The following is a 16,634-nucleotide window of genomic DNA, read 5'->3' on the forward strand; positions in this document are numbered from 1 at the left end:
CTTAGTTACTTTTTATGGAAAGTAGTGCGTTGCGCTACTTTTGCGTTACTTTTTGTGTGTACTTTTTGCTTGCTTGTTTGTTTTTAAAATAAAAAAGTTATATTTTTTGCTAATATAAAAGCAAAAGTGAAAGCCTCAGGCTGAAGGGAAAGTAAAGTTACGTCCGTACAGTAGAATGCAGTTAGAAAAACACTTCAGCAATAAACAAAGACACAAATGTTTGTCTAGAGTAATTTTGGCTTAGGAAGGACGTTTTTAGCGTTATGTTCCAAATGTTTGGAGTTGGTCTGGTTTCAACGCAGCGCTTCTGAACCGCAATAACGGGGTTGCAAGCTTTAAGACGCCCAGCAGACAAAGCGACATTTCTGGGCATGATGTCCACATGCCTCTGTGTCCTGGAGCGCGTCCTGGAGCGCATCCTGTTGTGTAGAGGATACATGATCTGCAATGAAGGAGTTATCCAAACAAACATGTAAACCAGACAACGCGGAGCGTATTCCTTTCCCATCGTGTCGGATGCAAATAGTAGCATTTTTAATGTAATGCAATTAAAACCTTGCAGATTTCATTAAAACATGGAGATAAGAAAATGGTTCCTTGGTTACAGTTCCACGCTTTTCTTTGACTGGGTTGTGTAATGCTTCCTCCATCAGATCAGAGATGTTTCTGCAAGATCCAACTGTCTCCTTAGTTCCTTGAGGACATTTGAATTCTGATTCCCTTGTTTTGTTTTATTGCTGGTTGGTAAATGACAGGCAACATGCATCTTGGGGTTGAGGAGCCCATCCGAGAGTGCCAGTACAATCAGATCTGCACACATAACTCCTCACCCATGGACACTCCACACACCAAGAAGAAGAAGATCAAAAGGAAATGGCAGGTTTTTCAAGGACGAAATAAGTTTTACTGCAACGGGCGGATCATGATGGCAAAGCAGACTGGGGTCTTCTATCTTACCATGGTTCTCATTTTGGTGACCAGTGGGCTCTTCTTTGCCTTTGAGTAAGTACATTGCCCTACTGGAGAACTAAGTATCTCCTCTGCATCCCAGACACTACGTTTTTTAGGTTTGTCTTTATGCACACTTTCAAAAATAAAAGGTTCATTGGCATCAGTGGTTCCATAAAGAACCTTAAACATCCATGATGGGGCCTTTCCATTGCTCAAAGGGTTCTAAGAAAGAGTTTTTTCACACTAATTAAAAAAATGTTTCTTTTAGGAACCCAAAATGATTATTTAATGGCATTGCCGCGAGAAAAAAAAAAGACTTAAGAGTGTTCCATAAGAAAAGACCTATTCCTTGAAGGACCTCGGAGGAATTGGTAAATACCATGATATGTGAATACAGAAATCAAGCTGATCACCAGTTACCATCACTACAGTTCTGTTTTGTGTTTGAGTTTGAAGTGATTGTCATGATCACTAATGATGAAGTCCAAAATGGGTAGTCCCACATTCCATCCCACATTCATAAAAGTACAGGGCCGTCCTTAGGGGGGGTGCAACTGGTGCGGTCGCACTGGGCGACCGCGGCGAATGGAACATGATCGTGAACGGACCAAGGGGGGCCCCGCTCCCTACCTCGCACCGGGCCCCACGTCGGCTAAGAACGGCCCTGTAAAAGTATATGCAAATTTGATCTTAGAGACTAGATTTGACAAGTCTGTGTAGGTCCCTCTTCTTGTATTTTCCAGATATCTCTTGATAAAGACAGCTGAATGTGGTCTGGGATCCTGAAGAGCAGTTCCACTCAAACCAGTGCACTAATTTCGGCCCTCTCACTAACACTGAAGGCTATTTACAAGTGGTAAATCTGGTGTAATAGAATTACTTCAGTCCACGTAACTTCACTGCAGCTGTAAGCAACTCCTTGTCTTTGTAGGTCAGGTGAAGTTGAACTAACCCAGTGTCGAAATATCTTCCAAAGATCTTCAGACAAGAGAGCTTTTTGGGGGGTTACAGTTTAAAACGCATATCAGGTGGTACGAAACTGACGTGCTCTGCATTACTCGAAGCATGTTTGCCTGTAAGCCGCCGCTGGTTGTTCGAGAATCTCTCGGGTGTGATCCTGAGGAGGCTGCTTTGGATGAGGGATGTGTGGAGCAGATTTTCCGGTGTCCCATCCCCCATCATCACCAAGCCCCATACATTCCATACCACAACTTCCAAAACGTAGTCGTGGTGCGGTCCTGTTTCCATGGCGACGGTTTCCCTTTCCCGATCTTTGTGTGCTTTTGGAACAGCCTGTGTCTCCTTGGAAACAACATGACTACCCAGCCCACAGTTGTATTTTCTTCGCTCTAGGGTTAGTCTTGTCATGCTTTTTGAAACGATTATAAAGTCATTACAGAGATTTTGTGATCCATTAAACACAGATCGCTGAAACCACAGACAGAAACACATTCGCTGTGCTGGTGAAAGGCAGTTGGTTTGTTGCGCAGTTCAGCACAAAATGTTGGTTACACTTTACTTGAAGGATTGTGCATAAGACTGACATGACATCTTCACAATCATGACATGACACATGTCATGAATATGAAGGGTTTTTATGCATGTTTATGACAACTCATTAAGTGTCATTCGCTCAGTTATGTCATTTAATGCAAAGATTACATTGTTTGAGATGTCTTTGTTATGGGCTATGGTTAGGGGTAAGGGTAGGGGTAGGGTTAGGTCAAATAATGTCATATTTGCATTAAAAATGACATAATTGAGCGAATGACACTTAATGACAGTTGTCATAAACATGCATAAAACCTCCTTCATATTCATGACATGCACACCCCTTCAAGTAAAGTGTTACCAAAATGTTTACTCGTAAATCATTTCAAGCAAACAATAATGGTTAGATTGAATGCAAAACACCCTTTTGAATGCACTCAGCTTGTGGATCATAGGCAGGAATAAAATGGGTTAAGCAATAAGACTAACTGAAATGAAAGCAGAATGTGGAGTTTAAACTGTACTTTGCAGATACTTAGGCTACATCATGTTTCTTTCTGGCATGCCTGCACAAAAAATGCATCATAAAATGATCATGTTTACCAGCTTAGCATGGTCATGAAGTTGAAAATGTTATATATAACTTGCATAACTTTCCACTGCTAATAAGCAATTTTATCAAACTATGAAACCAAGCATACACTACAGTTAAAATATTTTTTGAAAGGAAATTAATAGTTTTATTCAGCAAGGATGCATCAAATTAATCAAAAGTGACAGTAAAGACATTTATAATGTTAGAAAATGTATTATTCAAATACATGCTGTTCTTTTAACTTTCTATTCATCAAAGAATCCTAAAAAAAAAGTGTCATGGGTTCCACAAAATATTAAGCAGCACCTTTTAACCTTGATAAAAATTGATAATAATCGTGGACACCAAATCAGCGTATTAGTATGATTTCTGAAGGATCACGTGACACTGAAGACAGGAGTAATGATGCTGAAAACTCAGCTTTGCCATCACAGGAATAAATGACATTTTAAAATGTATTCAAATATAAAATGGTTATTTTAAGTTTCAGTAATATGTCACAGTAGTACTGTTTTTGACTGTATTTTTATCAAATAAATTGGTAAGCATAAGACACTTTTTTCAGAAACATAAAACAAAAAAATCTTACCGACTCCAAACCTTTGAACGATAGTGCATAATATTTCAGTCTTAAGGATATATTTCTGAAATAATGTATAGTTTTTTTTCTTTATTCCATGCAGTAAAATGGTTTGTTCCATTGTAAATTGTAATTGAAGTTTTAATAAATAGCACAAATACTGTCCATTGTCTATATTGAACATGAATATTCCTTTAAAGAGAAGTCTTTATAAACAGCCAGATGAAAATACAAACATATACAGTATATATATATAGAGAGAGAGAGAGAGAGAGAGAGAGCAAACAATATGGAATGGGAGACAGTGCACTGTAAAAAATAAGTGTAATTTTAACTGTAACATTTTGTAAAAACGCTATGGAAAAAAAAACATTAACAGTAAGTTCCCGTACTATATACAGGGAACAACTGTAAAATATCTAACCAGACATTTCATGTAATTTTACAGTAAAATGCTGTTAATTTGACAGTTTTTAGAAGTAAAAATAACAGATCAATGTAAAAACTGTAAACTGATATTCCCAGAATTCCCTGCATGACACTCCACATTTGAAAGTATTTTGTTTAAATAATCATGTTTTTTAAATAGTTTTTGTTATTAGTTATGTATATTTGGGCTTTATGTTACATCTTCTGTTGTTTAATGAAAGTTGAATGCATTATTTAAGTATCATGTGTGTTACCATGATGGTGTTTTGTGTTTGCATGAATGACTCTGTGCACCTTTTATATATTAGTTTATACTTCGTAATGAGCTTTGATTCTTCATGTGGCTTTCTCTTTTACCACCTGCATTATTATGGTGGTTGTCAGTATGTTAAAGGTACAAATCAGATTTTAATAGCAGTGTGCATTGTTGAATTTACTGGTTTACGTTCCAATTTTCTTGTTTGTAAATTACAGTATTATACTGTAAAATTTAAATGTGCCGTAAATGTGTTTACAGTTTTTCTGTATTTTTTACAAAGTTATTCTGGCAACCACAGCTGCCAAAATGATTTTGTACAAACTACAGAATTGTTTTACAGTGTGGGTATAGAAAAGAATCACCTGCTTTAAAATAATCTTCCACAGCCGTCTTCATTTTAGGCTGCAAAGCAACAAAATGTGATTATTTTAAAGGGGGTGATTCTTTTCTGTACCCACTGGAGATCTTGACAGCTCCAAATTCAGCAGCACTGTTTCTGTACTCTTTAGACTTTTGAGTTCAGAAACCTTAATCTCCAAGTATAAAATGTGACTTAATAACAGACTTCAACTCTTGCCGTGGTGAAAGTCCTTGTCTGTCAGGATGTAGCGACCCTGTAACCTCTCAGTCCGTCATAACAACCTCAAAACTGCTCCTAGGAGACCACTTCACAAGGAATCTTTAGAGCTGTAAAGCTGACAATGATCTTAGAAGCAGTGGTAAACACAATATAGCATCCTTAAAAGGTCCCTTGGGGGATTGCTATTTTAACATGCTATAGTCGATAGCATCTGACCATTTTGGCTAATTCAATTGCTCTGCCTAGTTGTGCTTAGCCAATTTAGCAGCCATCAGATTGCAGTGCAGACCATTTTTAAATGTTTATGTCTTGGAGTCTGAATACCATTAGATATTATGGCAGGCAGATTTTGGGACTTGCACCACAGACCGTTTGCTTATGCTTCAAAACAGATGGTGATACAGTTCATTAACTTCTAAGTGTACAAAAAAGCTAGTTGGGATTCATTTTTTCAAATATTTTCATCCAAACAATGCATAAAAATGCATTAGATTTAGATTATTTTCATATAGCTCATTCATTGGTGAGAGTCACTCCTCTGTTTGATACCAAGCTGACTGACACTGACTAACACTTTGGAGAAAAGCGTCTGCTAAATGCATAAATGTAAATGGGCTACATGATAGACAAAAATCATAATTGTTGATTATTCCCTTAAAATTGTAATTGCGATTATTAATTACCATTATCACAGTTTACATTGAATGATGTTTTGAATAGATTTATACCATTGTTTGAAGCAACTTCTTGCCATATTTTTATATGAAAATAAACAAGCTGAAAACACTCTTCCTGAAAAACCTTTATTGCTTTTGAATAGCATTAAGCCTCAAATGTCAACTATACATTGGTTTGGTTTCTTCTTTAAATAAAAAAAAAAATTCAAATATGCATGGTATTATAATGTTCCACTAAAACTAAAATGAAAACAATGGGGGGAAAAGCTTAAGATAACCTGTAGAAAGAAAACATACACACATCTGAAGTATTCAGAATAATGTAAGTGGACCTTTTTATTAATTTTTTTGTAAGTGCGCCTTTGAACGATTATGTAATTGTGGCATCCGTAATTGTAATCACGATTAGAAATTGGATTAATTGTGCAGTCCTAATGTATCGTCTGTTGTTTATTATATAACAGATGGGTAATGTTGTTACACGTTACTTGTACTTATTATAGTAATAACAGTAAATTATGCATAATTACAAGTAACTAAACCTAACCCAAACCTTAACCCTATAGTAAGTACTTGTGGTTAATTAATGACATTATCTTGAATATGGGGGGTATTTTTATTCATTTTGGTGGCATTTTGCCCCGTTAATTTCTGACCCTGTTACTCTCTACTTATTTTTGTAGTTACACTGTAAAAACGTCACCTTGAAATAAAGCTTGGCCAACAGATGTTCTTGTCCTCAGCACAATTGTTTAAAATAATTGTACAGAGAAAACATTTCTAGCTGAAGGATGCATTTGCTTAATAGAATAAGATTTTAATTAGTGCTAAACTGATATATTGGCCAGAGTAATAAATCAGCCCATATTTGCCATTTTTAGATGATCAGTATTGGCTAATAACTGTGTTTGCATTGGATTTCCTTTGCATCAGATCCAGAATCGACCAATAGCCAATGAATAATTCATCATTTCCATTTCAAGTTGTTTTTGTGAATTATTTTGAAAATATTCTGTAAGGTTACATTTGAGCAAATATGAGTCTCAACTGTTTTAATAAACTGCATTAGTTTGTATCACACACACACATATATACTGTACATATATCGGCCATATGTGAGCTATTTGTAGGTTGACTTTGGGGTAGAACTGTCTGTTTAACTAAAAAATTGCAGACAGAGGAAGTGTTTACTGTGCTTTTTAGAACTATTCAGTATTTATTACATTGTAATAACACAGTTATAATGTTATTACATGGCAGACTGACTGTAAATGCTTTTGATTTTTACTACAGCCAAAAGACAGGACCATTAATAAGCAGTCTTGACAGTTTTGCTTGATCATCAGCGTCATGTTTGTTGTGGTTCCTTCATATCTCATGTATTTCCTACCGGTGGTATTTACTAGCAGCACCACATGACCTTCACAGCCAGTTTTTCCATTCCCTCTTTTCCAGCTGCCCGTTCCTGGCATCAAACCTGACCCCTGCCATTCCAGCCATCGGAGGAGTGCTGTTCATCTTTGTGATGGGAATGCTGCTGCGGGCGAGCTTCACCGACCCGGGCGTCCTGCCCAGGGCCACACCAGAGGAAGCAGCCGACATCGAGAGGCAGATAGGTGGGAGGAAATGCCAAGATGATCGCTCTTCCTGTCTGTCTTTCCACGTTCTGTTCTTTTCACATTGAGCTGAATTTGCAGGCTCCGGTTGCAGGTCTGTGCAGTGCACTACAGAGAATTCTCAGAGTAAAAGGAGACGGAGAACATTTGATGTTATTCTCTCTTCTCATTTGATATGAATAATGCATGCTCTCTCTCAGGTTTGCTGTCAGACCAGAGTAATATAAAATCTGCTGAAATATTCATCCCTAGCAAAGATTCACGGTCTCTCAGAGTATTCGTTCATGTTATTCAGTCTGATAGTTTAATCAGTCACGAGATAATGGATGTTCATAGGTTGGTTTGGGTATTATTAAAGGGCCAGCAAGGAAGATTTAACAGCAATTTCGTACTACATTCAAAATTTAACTGTGAATTTAGCCATTTTATGACATAACACAACAAATTAGTGGACATTTTCCACAGTGCGCAGGTTGATTTAATATGAATTTGCTGGTTATAATTGAATGGAGTCACTGCTATAATGAGTTGCTGGACTCTCATTGAGACAGAATTTAGTGGACTCCACTGGTGAGAAATTGAAATCACTGGTACTGAGCCAGGGAAGTGCACTTTAGCTCGGGATTTGGAGTTATGTGTCCCTGCTGTTTGTATGAATAATATAGTAGCAAGTAAACACTGCTGTGAGCCCCAGCGGTGCTGTGTGCTGCTTAGAAGATGCTTAGCATGTTGAGGGTCACATAAGATGTGAGCTCATTAAAGCAATAGTTTACTCAAAAATGAAAATGCTGTCATAATTTACCCTCACCCTTAAAACCCATGTGACTTTTTTCTGTGGAACACAAAAGGGAAGTTTTGAACAATGTCTGTCAAGCTCCAGAATGCACCATAATATTAGTGCTTTTGCCTGAACGAGGAAGTCTCTCCCGACTGGAGTGATGCTTTACATTTCCGGTCTCTGGCGTTTCTAGTCAAATTTTAAGTTTCCTATTACGTTAAACCTATGGAAATGGTTTTAAAAAGCACATGGCGCCAAAATCACTTCACAGTAAGTGCACATGAGTGCACATACTCTCCCTACAGCTTTGATCGGTGCGAAGTTCGGAGGATTTTGTCCACGAAATGATAAGAGCACACATTATTTTAACACATTACTTTATTATTTTACACACACTATTTTAACTTTTAATGGGCCATGCTCGTTTTCTCTTATCAGAGTTTGACATAGAATGCAACACATACACTGCCAGACACGGACAGATTTGCTGGTGCGTAAAACAAGTACTTTACAGCTTATTGCTGTTACTGTGGCACCGCTTAACCATGCGCACACTTTTATATTTAGTAGCACTGAAAACGTTTCAGGTTAATTAATTCAGTCTCTTATTGAAAGAAGTCTCTTATGCAACCAAAGTTGCAATTATTTGATTAGAAGTGCAGTTAAAACAGTAATATTGTCAAATATTGTTACAATGTAAAATAACTGTTTTCTATTTTAATGTATTTTAAAATGTTATTTATTCGTGTGATGGCAAAGCTGAATTTTTTCAGAAATTATTCTAATATGCTGATTTGTCGAATATGTTAATTTATTGAGTTATTTATTATTATTTTATTTAATTAATTTGTTCATAATATGGCTTGGAATAAAGGGTAAGGATTTTTGTAAGGATACATATAAGGAATTTTCCAGATTCAGTATCTGTGACATACTGCCGATTGCCACAGATAATAAATGTGATTTGCCCTAAAAACGGTAATATACAGTAATGCGTGTATAATGAATGTCTATAGGCCAAGACAAAATGACCAATGGATAAACTTTAAAACACTTGCTGTTTTGAAAGCACAGCCACAGAACATTATGTACACAAGTTCTCGTAAGCAGTACTCATATTTACATAAAATAACGTGATTTAGACAACTCATCTAACATTTAAACCCTCTAAAACGCCTTGCCCAATATTCTTCCATTGTAACTGCTTTACTATAAATGCCATTTTGGTTTATTACAAACTGAAGGATTTTCTGTAGTAAATAACATCATACTGACATGCAATAGAAGAGATTTCCTCTTCAAACTTAAAAAAAAAAAAAAATTTGTTTCTGCAATCGGTCTGTTCTGGTTTCACAGATACAACTAACGGCCCGAGTGGCCCAGGCTACAGACCACCACCCCGAACCAGAGAGGTGCTCATTAACGGTCAAACAGTCAAGCTAAAATACTGTTTCACCTGCAAGATCTTCCGACCGCCGCGGGCCTCACACTGCAGCCTGTGTGACAACTGCGTGGGTAAGCATCTGTGTATACTATACGTGTCTGCAAATATGTTTATATAATAGTCAGCATCACGTAAAGAAGAGCTAACATATGATTTTCCTGGCTGTGCGTTTCTCCTCAGAGAGATTTGATCATCACTGCCCGTGGGTGGGCAACTGCGTGGGGAGGAGGAACTATCGCTTCTTCTACCTGTTCATCCTCTCACTCTCCTTCCTCACCATCTTCATCTTCGCCTTCGTCATCACGCACGTAATACTGAGTAAGAGTGCTGACCACCTACCCTCTTATATAACTTCACCCTTCAGTCCCAAAACACACCTAGTCCTATTTAACAGCGTTCAGCAAAACAACTCAGGGTTTTTGCTTTTTCCTAAACCAGGATTTGCCAGTTTGGGGTTTTCAAGATCGTAATAGAAATAGAATCGTACAGTTTATTCCTGATGCAACCGGTTGGTCAAGTCAAATTTACTGTATGTGTGCATATACATTTAGACATAATTACATAATAAAAATTAGCCAGTTGAGATTTGCTATATAGTATATATCGCTTCACGTTTGTATACTGTATGTATGCAAGTAAAGTTGCATATAATATGTATGCAATTTTATAATTTTATATTTACAGTTGATTGCAATGATATAAACAGTCATGCAGCTGAGATTTGATATATAGTATATATTGGTTTATGTGAGTATACTGTATGTACGCAGGAAAAATAGGATGTACTATATATCCAGCTTTTAATACGTTGCTGGGCAATAATATAGTTACATTTTTCAATGATATAGAACATACAGTTTGTACTGTACCGAAAGTGTACTGGATGTATCTGGGTAAGGTTGGATATACTTATAGATGTTTGTTAGTAAATTTGTTATTAATTATGAATTCATTCATCTCTTGCACAAAAACAGATATAATATTCCTAGAAATGAATCAAAACGAAATGCAACTCAACATATGACACAAAGCTGCAATAATTAATTGTTAAATAACACAAATATCCTTTACGTATTTAATCCCGTTTTATTAACCAATGTCTTTACTGCTGACCTTTGATGGCCCAATTCAACCACGCTAGCAAGCAAATATGACTTTTTTGTTGCTGTTGTTTTTTATTTAGTGTTGAACTTTCTTCTATTGCGTCCTATTCTTCATGCAATCCAAACTATGAGCTGCCTGTCTCTACTGTACAGACATGAATTTACATACAAACAAAAGAAAGAAAGAAAGCCCTGCCCAGATGAGAAAAAGTAACACACAAGTAACCTATCGCATTACTTTCCATTAAAAGTAACTAAGTAACGCAACTTCCCCCAACACTGTTTCTTACCTCAACTCGTTTCTCTTACGAAACATTTCAGACCAATATTTCTGGTGAGTATTTGCTCCGAAATGCCCGTTCAAGACCTAGTACTGGTTCTTCATCACTGTAATGTATGGTTCAGCTTCCCACATCGATCGACTGTTGACTGGCAGGAGGAATCCATGAGGCCGCTGACAAAGCAGTTTCCTCCCTGGGCAAAGTAATGGAGAGCTCAGCGCTGTTTACTGCACTGAACTGATCAATCGGGCCGTGAGGGCAGGGGCACTCTGGGGTTGCTGTAGTGACAAATGGCTTCTGTAAGATGTTTATTGGACAGGGCACACTCAGTGCGGCTTTATTTACCCACGAATCTGTCCTCAGATGCCCTCTGGAAACCATTAGCATCAAACACAGTGGCTGACTTTGAAGCAGTCCAGAAGGTGAATGCATTGAGAGTGTCAGGACAGTCGCTTAGGGATTGGTGCATCATGGGACAGCGATGTCAAATTGTAATATCACGGTGCTTTCAAAATACTGCGTGATACTGAAAGATTTCCATGTAGTTATAAATATTCATTCATTCATGTCCATATGTGACCCTAGACCACAAAACCAGTCATAAGGGTCAATTTTCTGAAATTGAGATTTATACATCATCTGAAAGCTGAATAAATAAGCTTTCCATTGATGTATGGTTTGTTAGGATAGGATATTTGGCCGAGATACAACTATTTGAAAATCTGCAAAAAAAATCAAAACATTGAGAAAATCACCTTTAAAGCTGTCCAAATAAAGTTCCTAGCAATGCATATTACTAATCAAAAAATACGTTTTGATATATTTACGGCAGGAAATTTACAAAATATCTTTATGGAACATGATCTTTACTTAATGTCCTAATGATTTTTGGCATAAAAGAAAAATCAATAATTTTGACCTATGCAATTTATTTTTGGCTATTGCTACAAATATACACCAGCGACTGAAGACTGCTTTTGTGCTCCAGGGTCACATATAGTGTGGTACTCCAAGGTAGTTCATAATACCATGGTAGTGAAGAAAAACATGGTATTGTCATGTATTATCCAGAGTATTAAGACCGGGAAATGCTGTTACAAAAATAATACGTTTTAAAAGGATAAACTTAAGTGCACTGAATATAATGTTTTTGAATACTTAATTGCACGTTAATTGCAATTCAGTGAAAATGTATTATGTAACATTTATATTAAATGCAATTAGCTGAACTTTAGAGTTCTTTTTTTTTTTGACCCACTTAAGAATACATCTTTTAGTACATCATCTTTTATCATATGTAATGTCATAATTAATTATATTGTTTTTGAATTATGGTTCAAGTGCACTGCCGAATGCACTGACAACCATCTAAACTAAAATATACTTTAATGTGGGGCAAATGAGGTCTGGTTTCACGTTGTTTCACGCGAACCGCGGTGAAACAACTAAATTGAGAGTAAGCCGTCCAGAGACGCCATCGTACGGAGCGTATCATATGCGCAAGTCAGCATATATTAAACACTTTTAAAACTACACAGCCTCAGCATGATTATGATCACTATTTTGTTTTACTAAGAGTTTCATATTGAATCTAAGGGGTAAACTATTAGACTGTGGCTGTCAAATGCGGCTTTACCGAGCTCAACGGCTCCCTCTGACCCGTGCAGATATAAACAAAACGCTATTGGCTAATTTAAAAACCTGTCTTCCTGTTAGAGTTGAAATTATGTCATCACATAGAATAACGCTGCGTGTTTCAAGCATAGACTGTAAAAAAAACTGGATTCAAGGCACTTCAGGGGACCTTTAAAACATCACATTGACCTCAAACTTTTGAAAGGCAGTGTAAATTAAATAGACGTGCCTTATTGACAAAAATTAGTGCTGTTATTTTTGCAGTATATATTAGTAGGCCTACTTGTAGAAAACAGGTACTTAAAGGGGTCATATGATGCTTTTTTTAAAGATCATTATTTTGTGTATTTGTTTCGCCTAGAAACACACAGCGTCTCCCTGACATGCTGCTTCAACACTGACTGCGGTTACTGAAACCACGCCTTCTTTCTTTGCGGGCACATTTGGGCCGCATTATGCAAATATTTCCACATAGTGAGGTAGATATGTGGGGGCGTGTTAGAACGAGCCGTTTTAGGGGGGCGTGGCAGAGTCTTAACTTTGATAAAGAATATCTCTTTGGTTTTGAGACTTTAGTCTTTGCAACTTCAGGGATCTTATCTATGCACAATCAGCTTGTAACACTCCAAAGAGAAAGGAAAACTTGAAATCGCATCATATGACCCCTTTAATGGAATTTTAAAAACTAAACGTTTGTGTGCATTTTCTATTGATCATGGCAGCAGTGATTCATCAAATGACAAAGAAAAGAGCACATATCCAGGCACATATCCAGAAGTGCGATGTAGTCGAGCACACCTTCAGCATTTTAAAGATGCGATTCAGGTGTCTGGATTGCAGTGGTGGGATGACGCTCTACAGACCCAGGATTTCTAGTGTGCTTGAGTTCTTTGATACGGATCCATTTGCTGAAGCTGCCAGTCAGCTTTTATAATAAGTGGATGAAGTAGTGCATGTAAAGATTTCTATTTTCCTTGACGGTTGTACTGTTCTGGAAGTGGTGGTGTGCTTTTTCTCCGTCTGGTCCATCGTGGGACTGTCAGGCTTCCATACCTACCTGATCAGCTCCAATCAGACCACCAATGAAGATGTGAGTACCTCTCATTCACTTTTAATGCTTTATCTCAATATTCATTAACTAATCAAATATGCTGCTGGGATAATAGTCGGTGTTTTAGAATAATACACCCAGGACTGTATGTTACATTGATCATCAAGACAAAATCCTACAAACGGTCCAGATTTAACACCCTTCAAGCTGCAAATGCACGTCCGATTACGTGTGAAGAGCATGTTTCTCTTTAGGTATGCAGTTGTCCAATCCACTGTGAGGTTTTAAATCACACTTTATTTAAAGGACCAGTTCTCACTATTAACTATGACTTTCGCCTCAATTAACTCCTAATTTGCTGCTCATTAATAGTTGGTAAGGTAGTTGTTAAATATAGGTATATGGGATTAAGGGATCTAGAATAAGGCATTAATATGTGTTTTGTAAGTACTAATAAACAACCAATATGCTAGTAATATGCATGCTAGTAAGCAACTAGTTAACAGTGACAGTTGGTCCTTAAACGAAAGTGTTATTTATTTTTTCTCCAGAACTTCATCTTACACACTACTGTTCAAAAGTTTGGGGTTGGTAAGATTTTTTTAATGTTTTTAAAGTTTTTCTTTATGCTTACCAGTAGGGATGTAACATTTTTTTTTTTTTTTTTACAAAATGAGATTTAAGACAAATTATAAATTAAATGTGTCCTTTTATTATTGCTTGAACAAAATGCTGCCGATTTCTTTGTGAAATTGAAATATAACACTATACTAATATACTAATATAGCACTTGCATATATTATAGCTCTTTTGTTGGTTTTGATTGCTTCTATTGTCCTCATTTGTAAGTCGTTTTGGATAAAAGCGTCTGCTAAAAAACTAAATTGAAATTTTAAAACAAGCCCCAAATCAAATAAGTAACACAAATAAAATAAATATCTTCATATAAACAAAATAAGGCTTTGTCTGTGCTCTTTCCATTTAAAATTAAGAGGCAACTACTGCATTTTAATCTTGATCCAAACAAAGATGCTGCATACATGCAACATGAGCGGTTTTTAGCATCTAAGCATCTAAATTAGATTGTATAATTTCGAAATTTGAAGCAAAAACAGATTGATTTGACTTCAGTTTTGTGAAACTATAAATAAAAAATATCTGTATGAAACCGAAACAGCAGACGAGCTGAACTAGACGCAGACTCACTCTCCGCCAGCAGGTGGCGCTTAAAGCGTTTCCTGGTTTCTGCTGTAAACAAAGCAGCGCTGCACTTATGAACTTTAATATGCATTATACAGAGGCATGATGAAAAGAAAAAATACCATCTAAACTTTTCTAAAGACAGTAAGTTCCCCTCAGACATGCATTCATATAAACTCCTACCCCTAAATTAATCGCGATTTGTTTAGCATCTCAACAGATTTGAATCGTCACTTATTTGAATCGATTTTCAACCGGCTCGCGGTTAATTGTTACATCCATACTTACCAAGGCTGCATTAATTTGATTAAAAATACAGTAATATTGTTGCAATTAAAATTGCCATTGTGTATATTAAAAAAAAAAAAGTAAAAAAAAAAAAGGAATTCCTGTGATGGCAAAGTTATATTATGAGCAGCCATTACTATATTATTCAACAGAAATCTTTCTGATATGCTGATTTTATTCTCAAGAAACATTTCTTATTGTTATCACGGTTTAAAATGGTCGTTCTATTGGAAACTGTGATACTTTTTTTTCAGGATAATTTATTTTGGATTATTATAAATTCACAAGAAGACAATTAGTTTGAAATATAATTGAGTCACTTTTGATCAATATAGTGATTTTTTTGCTGAATAAAAGTATTTAAAAAATATATATATAAAAATCTTACCGACCCCTGAACTTTTGAATGTATGTGAAACATTTCTTTTTAGAAATATGTTTTTAGAATGACGGCGACTGATGGATATCAATATGTAAAATATTGTTTGCTGTTTGTCATAAATATGCAAGAAGTAAACAGATTTGTCATTCCATTTTCGAAGGAGCAAAAATGTTCACGGCCATTAAGGAATATTTATGACCAGTACATTTCCTCAAATCACCCGACCGCAGGTTCATTTTGGACCCTGCATACAAAGTTTATTAAAATTTTTACATTTGTGAACCAAGATCAAAAGAGACACTTGGAAAGTCTGACAAGCGTTACGGGAGCACTTCAAAAGACTGGGTTTTGAAGATCAATGTGTTTGGAGGTATTTCTCACCGTAACGCCTAGCAGGAAGCAAAACATAATCAAGCTAAAACTCGTTTCCATCTTCACCCTGGTTCGTCGTCTCTGAGCGTCTCGCTGTCTGCTCTGATGTTGGCAGCTTGTCCCTCTCAGCTACTGTAATTCTCATCACTGTTTCAGATCAAAGGTTCATGGTCATCCAAACGAGGCAAAGGCAACTACAACCCCTACAGCTACGGAAACTTCATCACCAACTTCTGCGCTGCACTGTGTGGACCTCTGCCACCGAGGTGAATGCAGCAACTCCCGCTATTTTTGCTTTTGTAATGTCTTTATGTTCAATGTCTGTTCAAATGGAATACAGTAGACTGCATTACAGCATACTGCACAGTATATTAGGGGTGGGACAATATATCGATATGGCGATATATCGTTGTCCTCCTTCATGCGATACGAGAATCGATATCTGGCACAAATATCGATATTTTACTACAATAAGGCGCTCTATATAGATTTCCCTGCTCCCAGCATCTAAAAAATGCCGCAGCCGCGCCATTTCCACCTTCTTTCCAAAGCGCTCTGAGCAACCATGAACTGCGTTCTCTATGAAGATGGGGAAGCACGAGGAACCGAAGGATAAACAGATTTCCAGCCAACAGTTTGGACTTGAATAAAGAGAGAAAACTTGCACTTAACTTTTTCCCGGGCATTTTGTTTTCATAGTTAGACAGATATCGTGATGTATCATTATAGAATTGTCTAGCAATATATCGATTATCGCGATATTATTGTATCGTGAGCCATGTATCGTGATTCGTATCGTATCGTGAGGTACCCTGCGCTTCCCACCCCTACAGTATATACTGCTTACTACCTTTAAGAAAAACAAGACAACCGTTTTTAAAGAGTGTTATATTTCTGTTACCTAATTATGTTGCATGTTTAC

The 16,634-nt window shown here is 36.8% G+C and overlaps 1 protein-coding gene across 1 annotated transcript in view; it reads left to right on the plus strand.

The window, feature by feature from the left end:
* Positions 1-249: 249 nt before the first annotated feature.
* The window catches only part of LOC107555302 (probable palmitoyltransferase ZDHHC14), a 21,025-nt gene continuing 4,640 nt past the window's right edge, over positions 250-16,634 (plus strand). The window contains exons 1-7 of the mRNA XM_016238058.1: positions 250-1,002; positions 7,018-7,178; positions 9,313-9,471; positions 9,581-9,718; positions 11,042-11,064; positions 13,381-13,509; positions 15,869-15,978. Coding sequence (XP_016093544.1) covers positions 749-1,002; positions 7,018-7,178; positions 9,313-9,471; positions 9,581-9,718; positions 11,042-11,064; positions 13,381-13,509; positions 15,869-15,978 — 974 coding nt within the window. The 5' untranslated portion in view covers positions 250-748. The remainder of the gene's footprint in view (positions 1,003-7,017; positions 7,179-9,312; positions 9,472-9,580; positions 9,719-11,041; positions 11,065-13,380; positions 13,510-15,868; positions 15,979-16,634) is intronic.

This window comes from Sinocyclocheilus grahami, unplaced genomic scaffold (assembly GCF_001515645.1).
Source record: "Sinocyclocheilus grahami isolate Dianchi unplaced genomic scaffold, SAMN03320097.WGS_v1.1 scaffold530.1, whole genome shotgun sequence".
Classification (NCBI taxonomy): domain Eukaryota; kingdom Metazoa; phylum Chordata; class Actinopteri; order Cypriniformes; family Cyprinidae; genus Sinocyclocheilus; species Sinocyclocheilus grahami.